Here is a 23,050-nt window from a genome sequence, read left to right as displayed (position 1 = left end):
TCTTGTAGATGTCGAATCGTTCCAGAAGGATATCATCACGGATTACTACTCTGCGTACACTGTGACTGGTTTCATGACACTGCAGACGCTCGTCACCCGCTTCGTGACGTGTATGCCCGAATGGAACTCTGCCAACCAGTCAAGTACGGGAATCTGCCAGAGCTCACAGACCACAGCAGTTGCGTCTACGGAACTCGACAACACGCTACTCGACAGCTTGAGCAACGATGGTTTGATCCAGGAAGCACTCGGCGGTCTGAGCACGAATATGTCGGACGTGTTAGCGAGTTTGACCGACAGCACGAAGGAATCACTGCTTACGCCTCTGCGCCAGGCTCCTCAGTCCATGCTGGGATCTACTGTCGCGCCGTTCCCCGTCGACAGCTACACGAGCTCCCCATTCTACGCGAACGTGGCCAGTGTCTTCTCAATCGTCTTTATCATGGCGTATCTGTTCACGATCTCGCGTATACTAGTGGTGCTCATCCAAGAGAAGGAACTGCGTCTGCGTGAGTTCATGAAGATCCTCGGTGTGACTGAGAAGACGATCATCTTGACCTGGTACATGACGTACGCAGCGATCCTCTTCGTCGGTGCTGTTGTCCAAGCCCTCGCTGGTTTGGCGGGACTGTTCCCTAACAGTTCATTGATCGTCACCTTCCTGTTTTTCTTCTTGTTCGGACTGAGTGTGCTGGCGTTGGCCTTCCTCATCAGTACTCTGTTCAGCAAAGCTCGTGTTGGTGCGTTCGTCGGAATGGTGGCGTTCTTCGCCATGTACGCAGTTTCTCAGGGATTTTCGACAGGCACCGGTGAGAGTGCCAAGCGCTTGGGTTCCGTTCTCTCCCCTGTGGCTCTCGCTCTCGGTGTCAAGGTGTTAGCAAGCGCCGAAGAGACGGGAGAAGGCGTGCAGTTCTCCACCATGAGCACTCTTAGCGACAACTATCGACTCAGCACAGCTCTGACGATGTTTATCTTCGACACAGTGCTGTATACGATTCTCGGTCTCTACTTGGAGAAGGTCATGCCGAAGCAGTACGGCACGACGCTGAAATGGTACTTCCCCGTGTCGCCATCCTACTGGCGAAGCCGCAAGCAAAAGCAGGTGACGACCGAGGGGCCAGCTAATATCGCCGAAGGTGATGTCGCCCTGGACCTGAATCCGTCTTTTGAACCGGTGAGCGCAGATCTTCGCGAACAAGAAAGCCGCGGTGAAGCACTCAAAGTGCAGCATCTACGCAAGGTCTTCCAGGTTCCCGGTGGCGAGAAGATAGCCGTCAAGGGACTTGATGTCACCATGTACAAGGATCAGATCACGTGTCTGCTGGGCCACAACGGTGCCGGTAAGACCACTTTGATTTCCATGCTCACGGGTATGGCTGCCCCTTCCAGTGGTAATGCTACCTACCGTGGCTTGTCGATCAACGAGGACATGGACGAAATGCGCCGGTCGCTTGGTATCTGTTTCCAGCACGACGTTCTGTTCCCGGAGCTGACGGTCCAGGAGCACCTCCAGTTCTTCGGACAGATCAAGGGATACGCGAATGAAGAGCTGCAGGCTGTGGTTGATAGACAAATCCGCGAGGTTGGTTTGACCGAGAAGCGCAACTCGAGACCCAACGATCTGTCGGGTGGTATGAAGCGTAAGCTGTCGGTGGCTGTTTCACTGCTGGGTGACAGCTCGCTGGTGTTCCTTGACGAACCAACTTCCGGTATGGACCCCTACAGTCGTCGCAGCACGTGGGAGATTCTGTTGAACAACCGCAACGACCGAGTGATGGTATTGACGACACATTTCATGGACGAAGCCGACATCTTGGGTGATCGGATTGCTATCATGGCTGAAGGTGAGATGCGCTGCTGTGGGTCGTCGCTGTTCCTGAAGAACCGCTTCGGTGCGGGTTACAACTTGACTCTGGTGAAGGATGATACCAAGTGCAACGATGACGCTGTGACGGCTTTCGTGAACTCTTTCGTACCAGACGCGCAACTCCTGAGCAACGTCGGCAGCGAGATCGCGTTTCAGCTGCCTCTGCAAAGCTCGTCAAAGTTTGCCACCATGTTTGCTGAGATGGATCGACAGTTGCAGACACTGGGTCTGTTGTCCTATGGTGTATCGGTGACTACGCTGGAAGAGGTGTTCATCAAGGTAGCGGAACTGGCTGATGAGAACAACCAGCACACACTTGGCAACAACTTCGCACGGATGGATTCCGCGGGTTCGGATGGGCATTACCAGTCGTGCGACGAGATCGTCACGACCGAGTCCATTTTCCAGAGACACCTGCGCGCACTGCTGCTCAAGCGTTTCCGCTATGCCAAGCGCGACAAGAAGGCAATTATCTACGTCGCTGCACTGCCGGTTCTACTGATTGCCGTGGGTCTGGGCATTCTCAAGGCCAGCTCATCCGTTTCCGACGATTCTCTGAAAGCGCTGACGACAGATCCGTACTCAGGTAGTGCGACCCCGACGCCGTTCTTCTGTCAGGCAGGCACTGGGATTGGCGAGTGGTGCAGCGACGTGATGGCTTCGTCTTACTTCTCTGGTGCCGATGCTCGAATGCTCACGATCCCTGAGCCTGCGTTCGACTCCAACTCTCCTACCGTGTTTGACGTCGCCTACACGGATCCGTCGATCAACGCGAGTGGGGCAACCGGCTACAGCCTCGCACTGGGTCAACAGATTTACGAACATGGTTACGGCAAGGGTGCTGATCTCGTGGAGGGCCAGTACGGCGGATACTTGGTGTACGGTGACAGCAACCAGAACTTGTTCAGCTACAACGTCTTCACGAACACGACGGCTTCGCACTCGTCAGTGGTTTTCAAGGCATTGATGGACCAGGCGGTTTATCGCTTCTTCGCAGCGAACAGCTCAACCGGCTCGGCGTCGAATGTGAATCTGAGGGTGAACAACTACCCGTTGCCGTACACGGCAGCTGCAAAGGCTGTGCTGAACTCCAACACCTCATTCACCGCGTCTCTCTTCATCTGTATCGCGTTCACGTTCCTGCCTGCGTCCATTGTTGTGTTCCTGGTCAAGGAGAAACAGGCTGAGCACAATTCGAAGCACCAGCAATTGGTTTCCGGTGTATCACTGCCGGCGTTCTGGCTGTCCAACTACATCTGGGACTTCATCATGTATGCCGTTCCGGGTGTGTGCGCACTTGCCTTGATCTACGTCTTCAAGATCTCGGCATTGACCGGTCAAGACTGTGATAACTGCTCGTCGTCCACATTCCCTGCGGTGATTCTACTGTTCGTGCTCTTCGGACTCGCTATCTGTCCGTTCACGTACTGCCTATCGTTCTTGTTCAAGGAGCACGCGTCTGCACAGACGTACACGATCGTGCTCAACTTCATGATTGGCGTGGTGTTGATGTTAACGTCCTTCATCTTAGACATGTTTGACTCGACTTCCGACGTCAATTCGGTGCTCAAGTTCTTGTGGCGTTTCTCTCCACTGTTCAACCTCGGAAGCGCGCTTTTAAACATGGTCACGGCTGACGTCGACAGCATCCAGTACAGCGAAGATGGCAAAACGAATCCGTTCAGTGGGGACGTTATGGGCTGGGAGCTGCTTTACCTTGTGTTCACTGCTGCCGGCTACATGAGCTTTACCTTGTACCTCGACTACGCTAAGACCTTTGCGAAAACCAAGGACGACGCCCATGACCACGAAAACTACGATGAAAACCATGCAATTGATGAAGACGTCCAAAAGGAAGCAGACCGCGTTGCCGCTGGCGACGCGGACGGAGATGCCGTCAAGCTCGTCGGACTTCGGAAGGTGTATCCTGGTGGAAAGGTGGCTGTCCGCAATCTCTCGTTTGGTCTGAAGCGCGGTGAATGTTTCGGATTCCTCGGTATCAACGGTGCTGGTAAGACCACCACCATGAAGATGCTCACGGGCGACGTCCAGCCGTCACACGGTACGGCTACGCTGGGCGGCTTTGACATCTTGTCACAGCAGATCGAGGTCCGCCGCCAGATCGGATACTGTCCTCAGTTCGACGCCTTGTTCGATCTACTCAGTGTCCGTGAACACCTCGAGTTGTTCGGCGCTATCAAGGGCATTCCGCAGGCCTCGCTGGACCGTGTCGTCATGGAGAAGATCCAGCAGTTGAATCTCGGCGACTTCGAGCACAAGTTGGCTGGAAGTCTCAGTGGCGGCAACAAGCGCAAGCTGTCGGTGGCGATCGCGATGATCGGTAACCCGGCCATCATCTTCCTGGACGAACCGTCCACTGGTATGGACCCCGTGTCTCGTCGCTTCATGTGGGACGTTATCGCCGATATCTCTACCCGTGGCAAGGAGTCAACGATCGTTCTGACGACACACAGCATGGAGGAGTGCGAGGCTCTGTGCTCGCGTGTTGGTATCATGGTCGGCGGTCGTCTCCGTTGTTTGGGTAGTGTGCAGCACCTCAAGTCTCGCTTCGGCGACGGCCTTGTATTCGACGTCAAGCTGGATATGCCGAATGCGGATGAGCTGGAGTATTTGGTGCACAACATCTTTGGCAACGGCAGCGAGTTCGTGACCCCCGTCGAGCTGGAGGACAAGTGCCGTGCATTCGGCAATGCACAACTTGCTGAACGTGTGACGGCGTCGCACCCGACCGGCTACAGTCTTGCTGCTGCCATGGAGCGCGACGGCTTCATCCGTGCCGAAGCTTTCTGTTCGTGGTGTGTGGAGGAGACCCGCTTTGACGATCTGAACGACTATCTCGTGCGGGCTTTTGGTGCCAGTCAAGTGGTGGTGATGGAGCGTCAGAACGACTTCGCTCGCTTCAAGGTGCGCAGTTCCAACAACGAGGTGAAGCTGTCGAAGATGTTCGCGCTGGTGGAAGACGTCAAGGCCAAGATGCACATCCGCGAGTACAGCGTTTCGCAGACGACGCTGGAGCAGATCTTCAACTCGTTCGCAAGTCAACAGGAGGAGGAGCAGGGAGTTGCTCGGGGTGTCTATCAACAGGTGTAAACGTTTTTAACGCTTAGAAGCTGAATAAAAAAATGTTTGCTTGGACACGCATAAGTGCACGATATGTTGGTTCATTGAATCATGGAGGACAATTTCATCAAACTAGCTTCTTTTCAGTGATTTCATCAATAGACTGGAGCGGCAGTCACACTGTGCTCACAGTGCATCATGCAGTATATTGTTGAGTTGATCCCAGCGAAATCGTCTGCTGCTTGGAACGTCTCGGTACGCACTGAGATTCATGTGCGGACTGAAAACAATAATGTGGATAGCGAAAACGTCCGCGAAAGGGTTTCCCACCTCAGTCATCGACATGAGCTGTCTTGCCAAAATATTGCCCAATGAAGGACATACTTCTCCCACCATCAAGGCCTTCGCTCCTCCCGACAAAGGAGGCAGCCACTTGCCGTTCTCTTTAGCAAGGTAAAGTTGAATTTCAGAGGCATCCACCTGATCAAAGTCACCAGCCATCTCCTCTTTAATCACCTTTTTTAAGTATCCAATCTGCATGATCGTGTCGATATTTATTCCAAAAGGACGACTTCCAGGAATGATACAACGAAGCATGGGCTTCAGTGCAATCACATGTATCGTATTCCCACGTGGGACGTCTTTAAAGACAGCTTGCACGTGCCTACTTGGCATCACCTGCCACACCAGCAAGTCTCGCACTCGCGAGCCATCTCCAATTGCCAACAGATCGATATCTTCTGAGTCTTCAGACAACCATTCATCACCTCGTTTAGCGAGATAAAATCGAATCGAGTCAGCGGGAACGTCTCCAAAATAATCTGGTCTCTCTGTGTGAAGCAACTTTTTCAAGTCGTCCACTCTATCGACCAAGCTTATATCAATCTCAAACGGATCAAATCCCGGAACAACGCATCGAATCATTTGGAGCTCGGGTTTTGCTTCAGGTATTTCCACATCCTTCTCCCCGCTAAGGGAACGCTGGCTAATTGAGGTCGTCGCATCATTCATACTGCTGTTATTCTGCAGAATGCGGGCTGTCTCGGGCTTGCCGGAAGCTTCAGCCTTCTTCGTCGCCTCTGACACTGCTTCATCAGTATATTCCGGATACAAACGCTTTACCACATCCCATTGTTCCATCTCAATGGCCAATTTGAATGCCTTGTCGACAGTAGCAGACTTTTTGTAGCACGCGTCAGCCAGCAGCTTAATCGCCATCCAATTAAACCGCTTCGTCGCTTCCATGACTGCTTTCTCGGCTTGGAAGCACTTGCATCTTCTATAAAGACGATCAAGTAGCAAGCGTCCTTCATCTCTGTCCACCAATTGCAGCGCGTCTTCATACTCTTTCTTCTGCAGCTTCCGACACAAGAGCTTTGCTACGTCCCATCGATGTTGTATCACGACCACTTTCAGTGCTTCCACCAGGTCCTTCTCCCTGCATCGAGGATAAAGCACCTCAACCATATCCCATTTGCCCTTTTCGATCGCGCACAGAAGTACAACACCTAATTTCCTCGTCTCGGTGTCACAATGCTGATACAACACCTCGACTACATCCCACTTGCCTTCCATAGCTGCGCTCTCCAACGAGCGGGCCACATCTTTCTCGTCGCACCCTCTCCAGAGGAGCTCCACCACGTCTCGCTCCCCCATAATAGCCGCCTGATTCAGAGTATCGCCCAGAGCATCACAACCAGGCATGCACTCCATGTATAGAACCCTCACAATCTGCCATTTTCCCTCGTACGCCGCGTACGACAGCGCGTTCTCGACAGCGTTGTCGCTGCAGTGGTCCACCATTAATTCTACTATCTCGCTCTCTCCGCGCTTGATCACTTGCCTTAGCGCATCGTCGAGTATGACGGTCTTGAAGTCAGATTTCCTATCAGTTAGGACCCATTTGACGGTACTAAAGTGTTTATTATCTATCGCGGCGTACAGAGTCTTGGAGGAAAAGGGCTTGGTCTTAAATCGCTCCAGGACGCCCAAACAGCCATGACGCACAGCGCCGTCCAATGTGGGCGGTATCAGGTAAGCGTTCACGGCTTTGTAGACGTGCTCGAGGCTCCTGATGCTCAAAGGGAGCGCGACATCGACACACTTGAGCGGCATCGCGCAAATTGCAGAATGAAGATCTTTTCTCGAAACTTACAAAACCCAAGTCATTGTAATTATGGATTGATCCGTCCCCTTCAAGTCGATAGTCAAGAGCTCTCAATCAAACAATTTTCCACTTGGTCGTGAATACGCGCAATTGATTCCTCCCAAACAGCAATCGCGATATCCAAATTGACAGGGAGCCGCATTCGATGGCCCACCGCGAGTCCTTCATCATGTCGCGTTACACTGAAATGGCTCTGGAGCAGTGTGGACTCCTCGTCCGAATCATCATGTCGAAGTTCTATCAGCAACGCTGAGGTCGCATGCACGCCGACAGACTCACCCGAGTCGTAAAGCTTCGGCTCCATGGACGTCCGGTAAATGAAGATAGTCCGATGTTCTTCACCATACCGACGGACAACTTTTCGTATCTTGACGCTGGCACTGCGGCCACTCGAGAGGTCTGCAAAGAAGCTGACCATGGCCGTTGTCGTATCTCGATCAGAATCGTGTTTGCGAAACTGAACGTTCGTCTTAAACCCCCTAACACTCTGCAGACCTTCCAGCTCTAATTGTCCGAGAGAGCTCCATATCGCGTCTTTCACTTTCTCCACACCAAACGGCATGATTTCGCGCTGAGTTAACTCGAAGCACACCCCGTTGAGCACTGTGTTGTCTGTATACCGCTTCCGACCCTGCCATGGAATACTGTGCATTCCCTTCTCAGTGAACATCGTATCCATCTTTTCGTAGAGACCATCGACATCGCGCAATATTCCCGCGAAAGCCTGCTCCTCGTGCACTGCAACTGCGAGCGGTCGCGTCGCCTCTTGCTGCTTCTGCTGTTCTCCCTCCAGCATCTCCTGAAGTTGCTGCCGACAACAAAAAGAGCCCAGAATAACAAAAAGTAGTCAGCACACAGCTTTACCACCCTGGCAATTGCACGTCTAACCTGAATCCTCGTCCGTCTCTTCAAAAGTCTGCGCAGACTTTTGGCTTCTTCGCTCTGAAGCTTCACCATCTCTCGCAGGCTGTGGTTCTCGCTCTCGGATTTTCGACGTAGCTCCAGCTGCCGAGCCGCGATACTGCGCCACAGAACGGAACGCCGGCTAAGAGCTTGGAGGTTGCATTGAGCGTGGTCGGCTCCGAGCGTCTGGAGCTGCTCGGACAGTTGGCGAATCTCATCCTTCAACCGGTCAATCTGCTGCTTGGGCGTAACGCGGCGTGTGCTCTTCGAAGCGCTGGGTGGGGTAATGGTCTCTACTTCTGGCGGTGAAGTGTCAGCGAACAGGTCGTCCTCTGAGGCGAACCCGTCCAGGAAGGCCTGCATCGCCTGGTTCATGTCGGTCATCATTTGAGTCAAGAGTCTGTGTCACAATATCGAGGTTTTCTTTTTCTTAAAATAAAACATATTGTTGTAAAAACAAAATTTAAACAAGAATAATTTAGCAACAATTAATGTTAATAGAATTTCGGAGCAATGCATTTTTTAAAGAGCCTCATAGGCTATGAGTCATAGCCTATTTCAAAACCTAACGAAATAATAAGAAATGTATATTATTTCCACATTGAGCTCAAGAAAGCTTGCGTCGTGCTCACCAGCAATGTGATCGCTTCGCAAGCAGACCTGGATGCCATTCAGCCACGGTTATCAAGAGCGTTATTTATCACTACAGCTACAACCATTTCGTGTATCATACTCCTTGATTGCTTTTTATTATGCTGGTATTGCTGAATGCTATGAATTATTGATGCTTGGCACTTTTCTAGTTAGCAAAATCTAATTCAATTATTAATGATAACTCTACGTGGAATGGAAATTGTAATTGTTAGCGACTACCAGTCGTAACTTTCGACTGTTCACTAAAATAATGCTCTGAAATGCATGTTACTTCATGCTTACTTGTTGTTTTCGAGAAAACAGCTAACCATGTTTCGATCTGGAAAGCGTCACCGCATCGCGGTTGACAAATAGTGATGATCCGCCAGATGCATGCACTTTCGGTTTCGTTCGATTAGTGAGGCTGAACCAAGAATGGAAGCTACACTTACATTATGCATGTACCAAAAAATGCTGATTCACGAAACGCTATTACCAACGCCAAGTGTCCCGTAAAATGTCGACTCATAATCGTTGTTGCATCGTTGATTGCCCAGGACAAGTCATGAATCATGATCGCGTTCCACGATGCCCATGAAGAGGGCACCACCAACTTAACGTAATTGCGTTAGGCTACTGCCCCTGTACACAACTATCAGCAACATCGATATTCATTGACGGATACTTCGATCCGAAACTGCAGTGCCAGACCGACAGTCAGTGACCATGCCGCGTACAGTAATACCGCCAACACATGTGCAATACTGTACCAAACAACTGTGTCTCCATGATTGCCCATGTGGATTTTCTCGATTACCACTTCATGTGTCATTTTTGATGATGCATTGTAGAATGTCCTGGCTCTGACTCCTCCATACAAAGCACTGTCGATAATCGTTTCGTGCTAACTGATTGCCACTGCTCCGACTCCAATTCGACTTGTCATTCCTCAATCCAACGTCTCGAACACACTTGGTTCACCGCACAGCAATTATCTATTAAATACCCAGGCGTCAACCATTTCGACGTCTCCCACCGTTAGCGCTTTCAAATCGCACCGCGACATGGTGCCGGACAAGGTCAAGCCCGACACCAACATGACAAGACTTGCAGAGCGACGCACGGCTTGGACGTTCATCCGGGCGCTGCTGTGGAAAAACTGGTTGATCAAGCGACGTCATCCCGTGGTCACTGCGTGCGAGATCCTGGTACCCGTGCTGTTCATCGTCCTGCTGGGCGTACTCAAGAGTACGACAACGACTGTGGATGTGCCGTCCGGATGGAGTGACACGACCGCGTCCACGGGCGATGCAGCCATCGGTACCAGTTACAACCTGTTCCAACCGACCGGGCAGACCATCGAGTGGGTGAGTGCCGATCTGCCAAAGTTCGCGTTGCACGAGTCGTCCATGACCGGACTTATCCTCAAGCTCGGCGTGCAGTCCGTGGACGACGCAATCCGTCTCGAGGAGCTATCGACAGCAGACCAAGCGACGTGTTCAAGTGGTGTCATTGCCAATGGCCTGGTTGAGACAAACATGTCGTCGCCCTACCGTGTGCCGACCGAGTGTGCCGACAAGGTGTCGCCGTACAAGATCGGCATTGCACCGGACAACGCGTTCACGCGTAACTACTTCGCAGCAGTCATGGACTTATGGTATCCGCGCTTGGACTTGATAAACTCAACGTTGACCGTTCCGTCGTTCAGCGAGAGTGTCATGTTTTTTGACACGAACGACGCACTGACGGACTACGTTAAGAGTGACGACTACGGCAAAGGCATCGAGAATCCACGTATCTACGCCGGCATTGTGTTCGACTCGGTTCCGCTTGGCGACGACATTGGATCGTTCGCGTCTATCGAGTACTCGCTGCGGTTAAACTCAACGCTTGGTGACTCTGTCGGCCGTGTGCCGGGAACGAGTGGTTCCGTATTAGACACGGACCCGTTCCAGACGAAAATCGACACCGACTACTACTCGCGCTACACAGTGACAGGATTTATGACACTGCAGACGCTTGTCACCCGCTTTGTGTCGTGCATGCCTGAGTGGAACTCAGCCAATCAATCGACTACTGGAGAATGCCAGCGATCCCAGACGACGGCACTCGCTTCGACCGGTCTGGACGACACTCTGCTAGATACACTGAACGACGACGCGTTGATCCAGGAAGTCTTTAACACTGGCTTCGTGGCTGGAGAATCATCCGTCTCCAACATCTTGATCAGCTTGTCCGACACCACAAGAGAGCAGCTTCTAACGCCTCTACGTCAAGCCCCGCAGTCGTACTTGGGCTCCACGGTGGCCCCGTTCCCCGTCGACAGCTTCGCGAGTTCGTCATTCTACGACACCGTCTCTAATGTGTTCTCCGTAATCTTCGTGCTGGCGTATCTGTTCACGATCTCGCGAATTCTAGTCGTGTTTATCCAGGAGAAGGAACTTCGGCTGCGTGAGTTCATGAAGATTCTCGGAGTGACGGAGAAGACGATCACTATCACCTGGTACATTACGTACACCTTCGTGCTCTTCATCGGCGCCGTCGTCCAAGCCCTTGCCGGTCTTGCTGGACTGTTCGCGAACAGCTCCGTGATCCTGACATTCCTGTTCTTCTTCCTCTTTGGTATGACTGTGCTATCACTTGCGTATCTCGTTAGCACGCTCTTCAACAAGGCGCGCATCGGATCCTTCGTCGGTATGTTGGTCTTCTTCTTCATGCATGTAATCTCTCAAGGTTTTTCGGACGGAACGTCTGAATCGACCAAGATGATCGGCTGTATCTTCTCGCCGGTGGGTCTTGCTCAAGGTGTTACAGTGCTCGCCGATGCCGAAACAACCGGTGCAGGCGTCACGTTCTCGAACGTGAGTGAACTAAGCCACAACTTCCGCTTCAGTACGGCGCTCTACATGTTTGCTTTCGACACGGTCCTCTACACGCTCATCGGTCTGTACTTCGACAAGGTGATGCCGAAGGAGTATGGTACATCGCTCAAGTGGTATTTCCCCGTGTCACCGTCGTACTGGAGAGGCCGTCGCCAGCGCGCTACTGCTACCACCACACAGGGACCTCTGCTCGAGAACGTCTCGTTGAACATGAATCCAAACATCGAACCGGTGAACGCTGAGCTTCGAGAGCAAGAGAACAATGGAGAGGCTCTGACTGTGCAGAGGTTGAAGAAGGTTTTCCAAGTACCGGGTGGTGAGAAGGTGGCCGTAAAGGGACTGGACTTGACGATGTACAAGGACCAGATCACCTGTCTGCTGGGCCACAACGGTGCCGGTAAGACCACTTTGATTTCCATGCTCACGGGTATGGCTGCTCCGTCCAGTGGTAACGCCACATACCGCGGCTTGTCGATCACCGAGGATATGGATGAACTGCGTCAGTCACTCGGTATCTGTTTCCAACACGATGTCCTGTTCCCCGACCTGTCTGTCGAAGAGCATCTACTATTCTTCGGACAGATCAAGGGTTATGCTAACGAAGAGCTGCACGCTGTCGCCGAGAAGCAGATCCGTGAGGTTGGCTTGACCGAGAAGCGCAACTCAAGACCCAACGATCTGTCGGGTGGTATGAAGCGTAAGCTGTCGGTGGCTGTTTCACTGCTGGGTGACAGCTCGCTGGTGTTCCTCGATGAACCAACTTCCGGTATGGACCCCTACAGTCGTCGCAGCACGTGGGAGATTCTATTGAACAACCGCAACAACCGAGTGATGGTATTGACGACGCACTTTATGGATGAAGCCGACATCTTGGGTGATCGGATTGCTATCATGGCTGAAGGTGAGCTACGTTGCTGCGGTTCATCGTTGTTCCTAAAGAACCGCTTCGGTGCGGGTTACAACTTGACGCTAGTGAAAGACGACGCCAAGTGTGATGACAAGGCTGTGTCTGCGTTTGTCACTTCATTCGTCCCGTCCGCACAACTGCTCAGCAACGTCGGCAGCGAGATCGCGTTCCAGCTGCCTCTGCACAGCTCGTCAAAGTTTGCCACTATGTTTGCTGAGATGGATCGACAGTTGCAGACACTGGGTCTATTGTCGTATGGTGTATCGGTGACTACGCTAGAAGAAGTGTTCATCAAGGTGGCCGAGTTGGGTGATGAGAACAACCAGCACACGCTAGGCAACCATGCGCGGACCAACCACTCCGAGTCCAGCGACTACCAGCCATGCGATGAGATCATCACGTCCACTCCGATGTTCAGCACTCACCTGCGCGCACTGCTGCTCAAGCGCTTCCGGTACGCCAAGCGCGACAAGAAGACGATCATCTACAGCGCTTTACTGCCAGTTTTGTTGATTGGTGCTGGTCTGGGTATTCTCAAAGGAAGCGCACTTGCCTCGGACAATCCGTCCATGGCATTGTCGACGGACGCATACTCCGGGAACGAGACGCCAACGCCGTATTTCTGCCAAGCCGGTTCCGGTACAGGAGATTGGTGCAGTGAGATGATGACTTCGGCCTACTTCTCGGGAGCTGACGCACAAACTCTCTCTGTCTCGCAACCAGCATTCGACTCGGACTCGCCCACCGTGTTTGACGTGACCTACACGAACCCGACGATCAATGCTAGCGGCGCCACCGGATACAGTGTGGCGATGGGTCAGGAGCTGTACTATCGTGGGTATGGCCACGGCGCTGATCTTGTCGAGGGGCAATATGGTGCCTACCTTGTATACGGCGACGGCGACCAAAACATGCTCGGCTACAATGTCTTCACAAACACGAGCGCGCCTCATTCGTCCGCAGTCTTCAAGGCGTTGATGGACCAAGCAGTGTATCGCTTCTTCGCAGCCAACGGCTCGAGTGATTCGGCCTCACCTGTGAATCTCAAGGTGAATAACTACCCTCTTCCGGTTACAGCCGCCACGAAGGCGTTCTCTGCATCGGGAATCGCGTTTGTGGCGTGTATGTTCATCTGCATCGCGTTCACGTTCCTGCCAGCGTCCATCGTGGTGTTCTTGGTCAAGGAGAAGCAAACGGAGCACAACTCCAAGCACCAGCAGCTCGTCTCGGGCGTGTCGTTGCCTGCTTTCTGGGTGTCCAACTACATCTGGGATCTGGCCATGTACGTCGTCCCTTGCGTGTGCGCGCTCGCCTTGATCTACGGCTTCAACGTGTCTTCCATGACCGGCCAGGACTGCAATAGCTGCACATCCGCGACATTCCCGGCTGTAATTCTCCTGTTCATTCTCTTCGGGCTCGCCATCTGTCCGTTCACGTACTGCTTGTCGTTCCTGTTCAAGGAGCACGCGGCTGCCCAAACGTACACGATCATGATCAACTTCGCTATCGGCGTAGTGCTGATGATCGTGTCGTTCATTATGAGCGTGATCGGCTCGACGTCTGACGCTGATTCGGTGCTTGTCTTCATCTGGCGTCTCTCTCCACTCTTCAATCTGGGCACGGGTTTGCTGAACCTGGTTTTGAACGACATCACGTACATTCGCTTCACCAAGGACGAGAAGACCAGTCCTTTCAGTGGCGACATCATGGGCTTCGAGTTGGCCTATTTGTTGGTGACGGCGATCATTTACATGGTCCTGGCGGTGTATCTCGACTACTCGCAAACTTTCCCCAAGGTAAAGAGCGATAACACCGACATTGGTGACCGCGACGTCGCTATCGATGAGGACGTCAAGAAGGAAGCTGATCGTGTGGCTAGCGGTGGTGCCGACGGAGATGCCGTGAAGCTTTCGGGGCTGCGTAAAGTGTACCCCGGCGGCAAAGTGGCAGTTCGTGATCTCTCGTTCGGCTTGAAGCGTGGCGAATGCTTTGGCTTCTTGGGTATCAACGGCGCCGGTAAGAGTACGACCATGAAGATGCTGACAGGCGATGTCCCTCCGAGCTGCGGTACGGCCACACTTGGCGGCTTTAATATCCTCACGGAACAGATCGAAGTGCGTCGACAGATCGGTTATTGTCCGCAGTTCGACGCCTTATTCGACTTGCTTACTGTGCGCGAGCATCTGGAGCTCTTCGGAGCCATCAAGGGCGTTCCTCAGTCTTCACTCGATCGTGTCGTCATGGAGAAGATTCAGCAGTTGAATCTTGGCGACTTCGAGCACAAGTTGGCTGGAAGTCTCAGTGGTGGCAACAAGCGCAAACTGTCGGTGGCTATCGCGATGATTGGCAGTCCAGCTATCATCTTCCTGGACGAACCGTCCACCGGCATGGACCCCGTGTCTCGTCGATTCATGTGGGACGTTATCGCCGATATCTCTACCCGTGGCAAGGCGTCAACGATCGTTCTGACGACACACAGCATGGAGGAGTGCGAGGCTCTGTGCTCGCGTGTTGGTATCATGGTTGGCGGTCGTCTTCGCTGCTACGGAAGTGTCCAGCACTTGAAGTCTCGCTTCGGGGACGGCCTGATGTTTGATGTGAAGCTTGACACCCCAACGACCGAGGAGCTCGAGTATCTGCTTCAGCATGTATTCGGTGACGGCAGCACGTACGTGATGCAGATGGAGCTTGAAAGCAAGTGTCGGGCGTTCGGTAACGTCGAGCTTGAGGAACGGATCACACCTTCGCACCCTACGGGTTACAGCCTCGCTGCTGCGATGGAGCGAGATGGATTCATCCGCGCCGAGGCCTTCTGCTCGTGGTGTGTCGAAGAAACCCGCTTCGACACTTTGAACGACTACCTCGTCAACGCGTTTGGCTCGGATGGAGTACTGGTGATGGAGCGCCAGAACGATTTCTGCCGCTTCAAGGTCCGCGGATCGGACAACAGGGTGAAGCTGTCGAAGATGTTTGCGCTGGTAGAGAACGTCAAGAGCGACATGCACATCCGCGAGTACAGCGTCTCACAGACAACACTGGAGCAAATCTTCAACTCGTTCGCCAGTCAGCAAGAAGAGGAGAAGGGTGTCGCTCGTGGAGTCTTCCAGGCGTAAAGGTGTAGCTCTACACGAAAACATAATTGATAATACACAAGTATGAATAACACCGCTGATTTATGATGAAATAAGCAGCTTACTTCGCCTTCGTGCTTGTCTTATTGCAGTGAACAAGTCTCTGTTGTCATTGATTCTTCACCCTCGATCGCTTCCATCGTCTGAATGGCTTGTATAGCGTGTTGCTGCACCTTTGGGTCATCAGGAAAACGTAGTCGCGCTTTCTCGCACACTGGTAGTGCGCCAGTGTCCAAACACGCGGTCTTCATCTCCTCTTTAATAGTAAAAGCACAGTGCTGCACGTTAGGAACAAAAAGGAAGGAATTTTGCAGCATCGATACTCACCACTTTTTCCACTGATGATGGCAATGAACCAACAGCCAGCCGCTTGGACTAGAGCCGTCGAGCTAAAGCGCTTCATGCTTTCGACCACGATTTCCAGCCCACCTTTTGAGACGATCTCCAGCATACTAGCGTCTGACGTACATTGAATAGTGTTAGTCCCTTAAAGTAGAAGCACTCGCTGCCCATTAGTACCTTGGCGCAAGCTGAGATTTGCGAGCGCGAGACAGCTCAAGCCTTGCACTTGCTCGTTAAGAGGGAACCTCTCCATCGCTGAGAGCACGAGGCGGCGACTTTCTGGGTTAACGCGCACCACAGATTCGTCTGACCAGGACAAAGAATGAAGAGTTAGTCTCTGAGGAATGCAGCACAAGATTTTCAGATTATAATCGACGCACCTGCGATCTTCGGGTGAGCAAGTACAGAAAGCCCCGCCATATTCGCAGGAACGTCGTCAGGAAGCGCCACCATCGCGTCAATGAGCGAATCAATACCGCCGCTAGACGTGATGACTGCGACGTGGTCGTCAGCTTGATTAGCGTATTCAGCCAGACACAGCAGACCGTCCCTTTGAAGCGCGAGCGAGTCAGAAAACTGCTTCATTTGGTCAATTACCATATGCACCATATCTCGCGAGCTCTTCTCAATTTTGTGATCCTCAAGGTCATGACCTGCTGCGTGATCATCTGCATCCTCATGGGTCAAAATTGTAGGCAACTCGGCCGACGCCTTTTCCGCCTCTGAGTCTGTTACACTGCGAATCAATCCTTTCAAAGCTCGCACGCCATGCGACTGAATCCGAACGTCGGTCGGGAACTTCTTCATGATACCCAATACAGCACTACCATCGCCCACATCCCGCCCCACCGCTCGTCGCATTATTCCAGCCGGGTCGGTGGCGACGGTATTAGCAGTTAGCTTCTCACTTGTCTGCGAGGGCGCAGTCTTCGTATCAACTTTAACAGCGTCTTGCACCGGTTTCTCTACTGGTTTTATCTCTTGGTTTTCATCTTTTTCCTCTTCCTCTTCAACGTCTGCATCTAATGGAGGAAGTGCTTCAACGACAGCTTGGATGACGCTCTGCGTGGCCTCCACCGTCGACATTCGGTTGCTCATGTGGTCGTGGCAGATACTCAGCAGCTCCCGCGTCACTTTTGTATACTTAACAAGTGCACATACGAAGGTAAAGGCGCGCAGTGGATCATCTAGCAGCATCGCAGCCAGTTTGCGCTCCAAAACCTCTTGTGGAAGTCGATCCAATTGGTGGAAAGAGAGCCCACCCGCAGGAGGCGCCAGACCCGCGGGTAGCTGTCGCAACAGACACGCCATCGACAGTGATAGTGGCAAGAACGATGCGTCTTCAGGACGTTCATTCTTGATCTTGGCCTGCTGCAACAGCAGAAGCATGTGCACCTTCGTGTCCAGCATGTGTGTGTGTGTCTCTTTATCCTGAAGTTGAAGTAGCCTCTTCAATTGGCTGAAATAGGAACACAAGATGCTGTGATTGGTGGATATTTTGCCGATCTGGAGTGATGGTCATCCGACAAATTTATTGTTACATGGCGAAACGGAAGCAAGCTTGGCGCGACAAGTACGCGCGGTCCTTGGGTCTGCAGGCCTCAGAGCGCGACGAGGCGGATGAGGTGATCGTGGTCGCGTGCCGCTTCTGCGTTGCCTTCGGGCGAGAGCCGCCGCCTGAGAATACGCCCCGTGTGGGTCAAAGGAAGTCGCGGAAGCGCTCGACCAACGTAGCCAAGTGGGCAAAACCATTCCGACCGGATAACATCCGGTCGCACCTCGTGAAGCAACACACGCGCAAGTGGGGAGAATACAGCGAGTTGTTGCGGCAACTGAACAACCCGGAGGAACGCGTAGGTGCTCAGCGACAACTCAACGCATTTTTCGACCAGGAAGAGGCTCCAGTGCAAGTGGTTCCAGTGCAAGCGGCTGAAGTGCCGGGTAGTGACGAGCCGACTGAACGGTTGGTTAGGAGAAAGAGGCGCAGACATGGACAAGTTGAAGCGTCTGAAGTTGCTCCGGCTGAATTCATTGCTACTGCAACTGACCATCAGATGCCTGTTGCTATTGCCCAGCCTACAACTCGTTTGGCTAATAGCGACTACAATGAAGATACTAGAGGCGTAGAAGCTACTGGTGGGGAACAGCCAATACTACTAGAAGAGATCATGACTCCTGAGATAGTGGAGACGCTGGTGGATGGATTGTACGTTGAAGACCATGACGATGGCAGAGCTGGAACCAAAGATTTGGAAATGATGAAACGAGTGCTGCAGGATCAGAATGATACGGTGAGAAACCAGCAGATACAGACGATGAGCAACCGAACGGAGAAGTTTGTGATCAACGTGATGAACAAGGAAGAGCTGGCTAGTGTCCAGCGCCTAATTGGCATTGGACTCACGTTTACTCAGACGGTGAAGACTCTCACGTCTTCTAAGCTCAGAATCTCTGCAACTACTGTGCACAGCTACGCACGAATCTCCACGGCTGTTTCATTGCAGATGCTTAGCACTGTCATGCGACGAAGCTGGATCTGTTCGATAGCCTTACACGTTCTTCGCTGCCCAAAGGACACATCGTGCGGTGGCGGTGAGCGAAATCCAGTCTTGCAACTTCGTGTGCATCTCCCATGGTCTCGTGGGACTGATGTGGCTGATTTGCATGTGATGGCACTACCCTTGCCGAATTTTGAGAGATCCCCGGAACAGGTACTTGCCTTTATCGAGCAAGTCTTAAATATTTTGGACCCGGAGTGGAGATCCAAACTACTTGGCGGCTGTGTGAATGGAGCCGCAAACGAAATGGGTACGCATTCCTCGCTACTACTACAGAACATCATGCAGCAAGCGACAAGCTCGTCCCTGTACCGTATACGGCGTCCAGCGCAGGTTATTGACGCGTACCTGCGCAGTGCGTTGCTAGGTCTTAGTGAGGGAAGGTACCAGGAATTAATGGCGAGTGATATCCTAGAGAACGGAAGTTTTCCCCAAGAGCTCGCGAGGCTTGCTGTATTTTTGCGCGGATATGAACCGTGGACCCGTGTTCATGGTCGGTGCCCACAATTCGATGAAGAGTGCCCGTGGTCGACCATGAATGCGTTGGTATGGATATTGGCACGCCGGCACCACTTACAAGGCGTTTTTGAAGGTCACCCTTACGCACAACTGCCGTCGCCGAGTTTTTGGTTATTCGCTTCGGTTCTTGTCGACATCCTGTCGGAGTTTAAAGAAGCAGTCAGCAATCTGGAGAGGTTTCCATTGCCGTCCCGTGCCGAGTCTGAGCGTATTTTAGAGCTTTGTGTGAATGAATTCGCTAAGAAGTCCAGAATTTCTCGCAACAATGGCAACGGAACCGTACTAGACCATGGAGTTTGCTTGGAAGGAGACATGTTTCGTGTCGGACAGTTTTGCTGGTCGCGAAGATCGGGATTGATTCCCTACTTGCGCTCATTAAACCTGTCAATGCGTCGATTATACGATGGACTACCCGCCAGTGATAAGCACAACGTTGAGTGGATAGTAGCGGGGTTTATTTTGACTTGCCTCGGTTCTGTGGTAGGAATCTCAGAGTCCAACCTGCTCGAGGCCTCCAGTTCTACGGTGTCGAATGGCACGATTGGCTCAAAGACCGTAATGAATGACCCGCCTCCTACGCTACCGTTGGATTTCGTAGCCATTGAACGGATGGCCGCAGTAGATCTGATTGAGCGCTACAGCGACCGACTGGAACAAGCCTATGATCTCGCTTTTTTGGACAACATTAGTGGGGATATTGAGTGGCTAAAAGCCAGGATAGCCGATAACCCTTCGCTGCGTTTCGAGCTTGAGCATGCTCAGAGTAAATCTTTCCGGACCGCCTGGGATTGTGTTCCAGATCTAAACGAGTTGCGAGTATTTGCTGCAGGCTTGTCAACTGCACTCCCTCGGACTGATAGTGGATCAAGTATCGGTCTCGACGATGAGGCTATCAATGCAGTGGCAATCGCACTGCAGCAACGCACTGAAGATCAATACCGTGTGAATCTTGGTGACTTCTCCGTTGAAGCGCGCCTCCACATGGAGCAAGCCCACACTCTGAAGGAACTGTTCTCGGAGCAGTAAGTAACGTTGAGTAGTTTCCTGGAGCGTAGGTATTGCTTTCGTTTTTGGAGAAAAAAAAAGAAACAGAATCACTCGAAACACAAAATTTTATCTTTATAAACAGGGCTTAGGAGATAAATGTCTATTTTTCAAATCACGCCTCTGGCTTTTTCCAGGTCACACTCACCAAGAAGCACGCAATTTCCTATCCGCATGTTCATGCAGATTGCCGCGCCGGAGTACGGCAGTGTGCACGCGTCTGGCGGATCGATGGCGTCCGCCCACTGGAGCGCTGACGACCAGGCATTGCTGGACATTCTGCTCATGACGGAGCCCGACGGACTCAAAGACGCGGACATGCAGGACGCTTTTGAGCCTTTAGCAGCTCCACAGACACCACCGCAGACAAAGCAGGAAGTGTTGCCGGCTTCTCCCGTTGTGGTCCAAGCCAAGAAAACGACAGCCAAAGACTCGCCCAAGGGCAAACTCTCAGCCATGGAGCGCCGCGCCAGACACCGCGAGGTGGTCAAGCGCGCCTACCACCGCAACAAGGTCGGACGATGGTGTGATTGGAGGAAATTGTGACACAGGTTGGCACTGACATGTGATCAACTTTTGACATTTCACTACAGGCGGCGCTCAACAGCTTGAGGGACACAGTAAAGGAGCTTGAGGAGCAGCTCGAGAGGCTGTCGCTGTCTAAACAGAAGCAGGGCCAAAACCCCACCGTCAAAAGCAAGGCTACTGACGAAATCCAGCGACGATATGCCCTGCTGACAAATGAGCAGGAGGAACTGGGCAACGAGGCAGCCCGACTACGACTGCTGCTCAACTACAGACAACAATTCGCCACCAATATGGTGGCTCTTGCCCAGCGAGCAGCCTCCATCTCGTCGGACGACTCGGACCACTCAGACACAGATTCAGACACAGCCACAGCGTCCTCAACAGCCTCATTATTCGTGACGTCCCCTTCATCGTCGCCCATGTGTTTCGATGCAGACTCGCCGCTGGCGATACACGGGAACGGGTGCGACGTATCGCCGCTGAACACTACACAGAAGACCAAGACGCCGTTCTACAACGAGCCACGTCCAACACTCGTGGGCCCGACCATTACAGGGAAGACGCCGTTGGCAGTGGCAATGCGGAAGCAGCTGGGCTACAAGCCGTTGAGCTTCAGCGAGTCGTCGACACTCGTGAACGAGATGTACCGCTGCATTCTGTCGTTCTCGTTGAATGGTAAGGCCATCAGTACAGGAGCCAGCATAATGGGCTGGGAAGACAAGCGGTTGCTGGATGGAACGAGCCTCAAGTTCTCGTTACGCAAGCAATTCCCTGGACAGAATGCGCTGCAATTAATGGCCAGTACCTGGCAGTGTTTCTCGGACCCGGAGTGCACAGAGACCAAGTTCCGCGGCCTCATGACGCTGCGCATCCTGCAGCGCGTGAACGATGACACGATCGTGGCTATGCGTGAGTCCAGGAGCGAGGATGGCACAAAGCTTTACCGTTGCGTGTATTTATTGTTCCGCGTGCGAACTCGGAAGGGTTTCCTCATTTGTGTGCAGTCGGTGGCACCCGAACGCCTCACTGACCCGGTGTTGAGCTCCATTAGCCGAGATGGCAAGCCCGTTCAGTGGACGGGGTTGTCAGGCTGGTTCGTCTTTGAGCCTACCGTTGATGGGGAGGGAGCACAGGTCGAGTACGGTGGCTGTATGGACTATGGTGACCACGAGTCGATCGCCACACTGGCCATGAACACGCTGTCCATTGTATTCAAGTGGGAAAGCATGATGGTCGGCCCCATCTTCACCCTGCCACCGTCATGGTAATCAGCAGGCTGCTTCATTTAACTTAGCCCAGCCCAGATCAACACAGCGTAACAGAAGGCGACGTGAGTGTACAGTCAAGTCAAGTGTGATTGCAATGCTGATGCTGATCAGAAGTTGCGAGGTTTGTGCTGGATTCCATGTGTATTATTTGCTATATAATCAATTGACCCCACCCGCCTGCGTGTCGTACGTGCTCAGCACGGGGGTGAGGTGTGGCCTGCAAACAAATCCCAGTGTGTCCAGTGTTTACTACTGTGATGATTCACAGGTCGTGAGTAAACAAGCGACAATGCTCAGTCGTAACGTGAGTTACTGCTGGAGCCTGGACGTCGAGCGATGCCCAGCGACGTTAGAATGACGTCGGTGGCAGCAGCTTGACTTGCCAGGAGACGTTTGACCTCCTCAAGCTCCTTGGCCGCAGACTGTTCGACGGCCACTAACCGCTCCTCGAAGGCCTGCGTAGCTGTTGCAAATCGCTCAGCCACACGCACAGCTTCCTGCTGCGCTTGCTCTCGGAGTGCCAGTTCCCGTCGCTGAGCGTCAATGATGGAGATCAGTGTCGCTCGCTCACTGCAAAGGTCAACACATAAATGTCAACCGTTTGTTCCTATCGACCTGGCAGCTAAAATCGAACGTACCTTTCCCACGCTTCCTCGTCCTTAGTCGATGTAGCAGCAGCACCAGTCGCAGGGGGAGATTTGATGGATCCTCGTGGAGTCTGAGTCTTCGTCTTGCGTTTGCCTCCTTTATTGTTCGACTGCTTTGCTGAGCGTTCATCTACTTCTGGCGACTCGATGGTGCTTTGTCGTGGTTTCTACCAAAATCTACAATGTCAGCAGCACTAAACCAAACAAACTTCTGTCACCATCTTACCCAGTTCGTCGAGCTGAGTGTAAACGGCTCCACTGTTGTAACCTTAGTGAAATCCTTAACCTGCTGCACTCCGTTTAGTCTGCACTGAATACAAAATGCATTAGCCAGGTTCATAGTACAGGTTAATAATTGGACGCACTTATGCAGTGCTTCTTGAGCCTGTTCCCGAGCTTTCTCCTGTCGAGCTAAGTACGCGTGAATCGACGTCTCCTGTGACTCGGTGGGGTGCAGTAGCGCCGCCTCCGCCTCCACAGCGGTAACTGGAGTCACTTGCGCATCCTCATCATCCGTCCGCATCGACCGTGAATTAATCTAAAAAGTCCAGAACGGTTAAAGTATCTCTATAA

At 52.6% G+C, this 23,050-nt stretch overlaps 7 protein-coding genes across 20 annotated transcripts in view; 4 read left to right on the top strand and 3 right to left on the bottom strand.

Annotated features, from left to right (window-relative positions):
* PPTG_08989 (hypothetical protein) overlaps nt 1-5,085 on the top strand; it is a 5,864-nt gene extending 779 nt beyond the window's left edge. Inside the window, exon 2 of the mRNA XM_008903755.1 lies at nt 9-5,085. Within this exon, the coding sequence (XP_008902003.1) occupies nt 9-4,978 (4,970 nt within the window). The 3' untranslated portion in view covers nt 4,979-5,085. The remainder of the gene's footprint in view (nt 1-8) is intronic.
* A 49-nt stretch (nt 5,086-5,134) lies between these two features.
* On the bottom strand, nt 5,135-7,063 carry PPTG_08988 (hypothetical protein; the record flags this gene model as incomplete). Its single annotated transcript, XM_008903754.1, has 1 exon — nt 5,135-7,063. One exon carries the CDS (start codon nt 7,061-7,063, stop codon nt 5,135-5,137), a length of 1,929 nt encoding a protein of 642 aa, XP_008902002.1.
* A 92-nt stretch (nt 7,064-7,155) lies between these two features.
* On the bottom strand, nt 7,156-8,393 carry PPTG_08987 (hypothetical protein; the record flags this gene model as incomplete). The annotated part of the gene is made up of 2 exons (XM_008903753.1): nt 7,156-7,923; nt 8,004-8,393. 2 exons carry the CDS (start codon nt 8,391-8,393, stop codon nt 7,156-7,158), a joined length of 1,158 nt encoding a protein of 385 aa, XP_008902001.1.
* Nucleotides 8,394-8,856: 463 nt separating this feature from the next.
* On the bottom strand, nt 8,857-17,373 carry PPTG_08985 (hypothetical protein). 14 transcript variants are annotated; one of them, XM_008903748.1, is made up of 5 exons: nt 16,294-17,373; nt 16,091-16,219; nt 15,899-16,030; nt 15,637-15,827; nt 8,857-15,563 (listed from the first exon to the last, which is right to left on the bottom strand). In XM_008903748.1, the coding sequence occupies exons 1-4, from the start codon at nt 17,321-17,323 to the stop codon at nt 15,655-15,657; spliced, it is 1,464 nt and encodes a 487-aa protein (XP_008901996.1). In that variant the 5' UTR covers nt 17,324-17,373; the 3' UTR covers nt 8,857-15,563; nt 15,637-15,654. The 14 variants fall into 14 exon arrangements, with proteins under 14 accessions (XP_008901996.1, XP_008901988.1, XP_008901997.1 ...); XM_008903740.1 differs by having other exon boundaries at nt 15,899-16,219; XM_008903749.1 differs by having other exon boundaries at nt 15,637-16,030.
* Nucleotides 9,581-15,644, top strand: PPTG_08986 (hypothetical protein). Its single transcript, XM_008903752.1, has one exon. The coding sequence runs from the start codon at nt 9,716-9,718 to the stop codon at nt 15,551-15,553; it is 5,838 nt and encodes a 1,945-aa protein (XP_008902000.1). The 5' UTR covers nt 9,581-9,715; the 3' UTR covers nt 15,554-15,644.
* PPTG_08984 (hypothetical protein) lies at nt 17,135-20,180 on the top strand. Its single transcript, XM_008903737.1, has one exon. The coding sequence runs from the start codon at nt 17,428-17,430 to the stop codon at nt 20,014-20,016; it is 2,589 nt and encodes an 862-aa protein (XP_008901985.1). The 5' UTR covers nt 17,135-17,427; the 3' UTR covers nt 20,017-20,180.
* PPTG_08983 (hypothetical protein) lies at nt 20,153-22,812 on the top strand. The gene is made up of 2 exons (XM_008903736.1): nt 20,153-20,547; nt 20,628-22,812. Exons 1-2 carry the CDS (start codon nt 20,209-20,211, stop codon nt 21,828-21,830), a joined length of 1,542 nt encoding a protein of 513 aa, XP_008901984.1. The 5' UTR covers nt 20,153-20,208; the 3' UTR covers nt 21,831-22,812.
* Nucleotides 22,813-23,050: the final 238 nt, after the last annotated feature.

The sequence above is a fragment of the Phytophthora parasitica genome, assembly GCF_000247585.1.
Source record: "Phytophthora parasitica INRA-310 unplaced genomic scaffold supercont2.16, whole genome shotgun sequence".
In the NCBI taxonomy this organism is placed as follows: Eukaryota; Oomycota; class Peronosporomycetes; order Peronosporales; family Peronosporaceae; genus Phytophthora; species Phytophthora nicotianae.
This window is presented reverse-complemented; position numbering and strand designations above follow the sequence as displayed.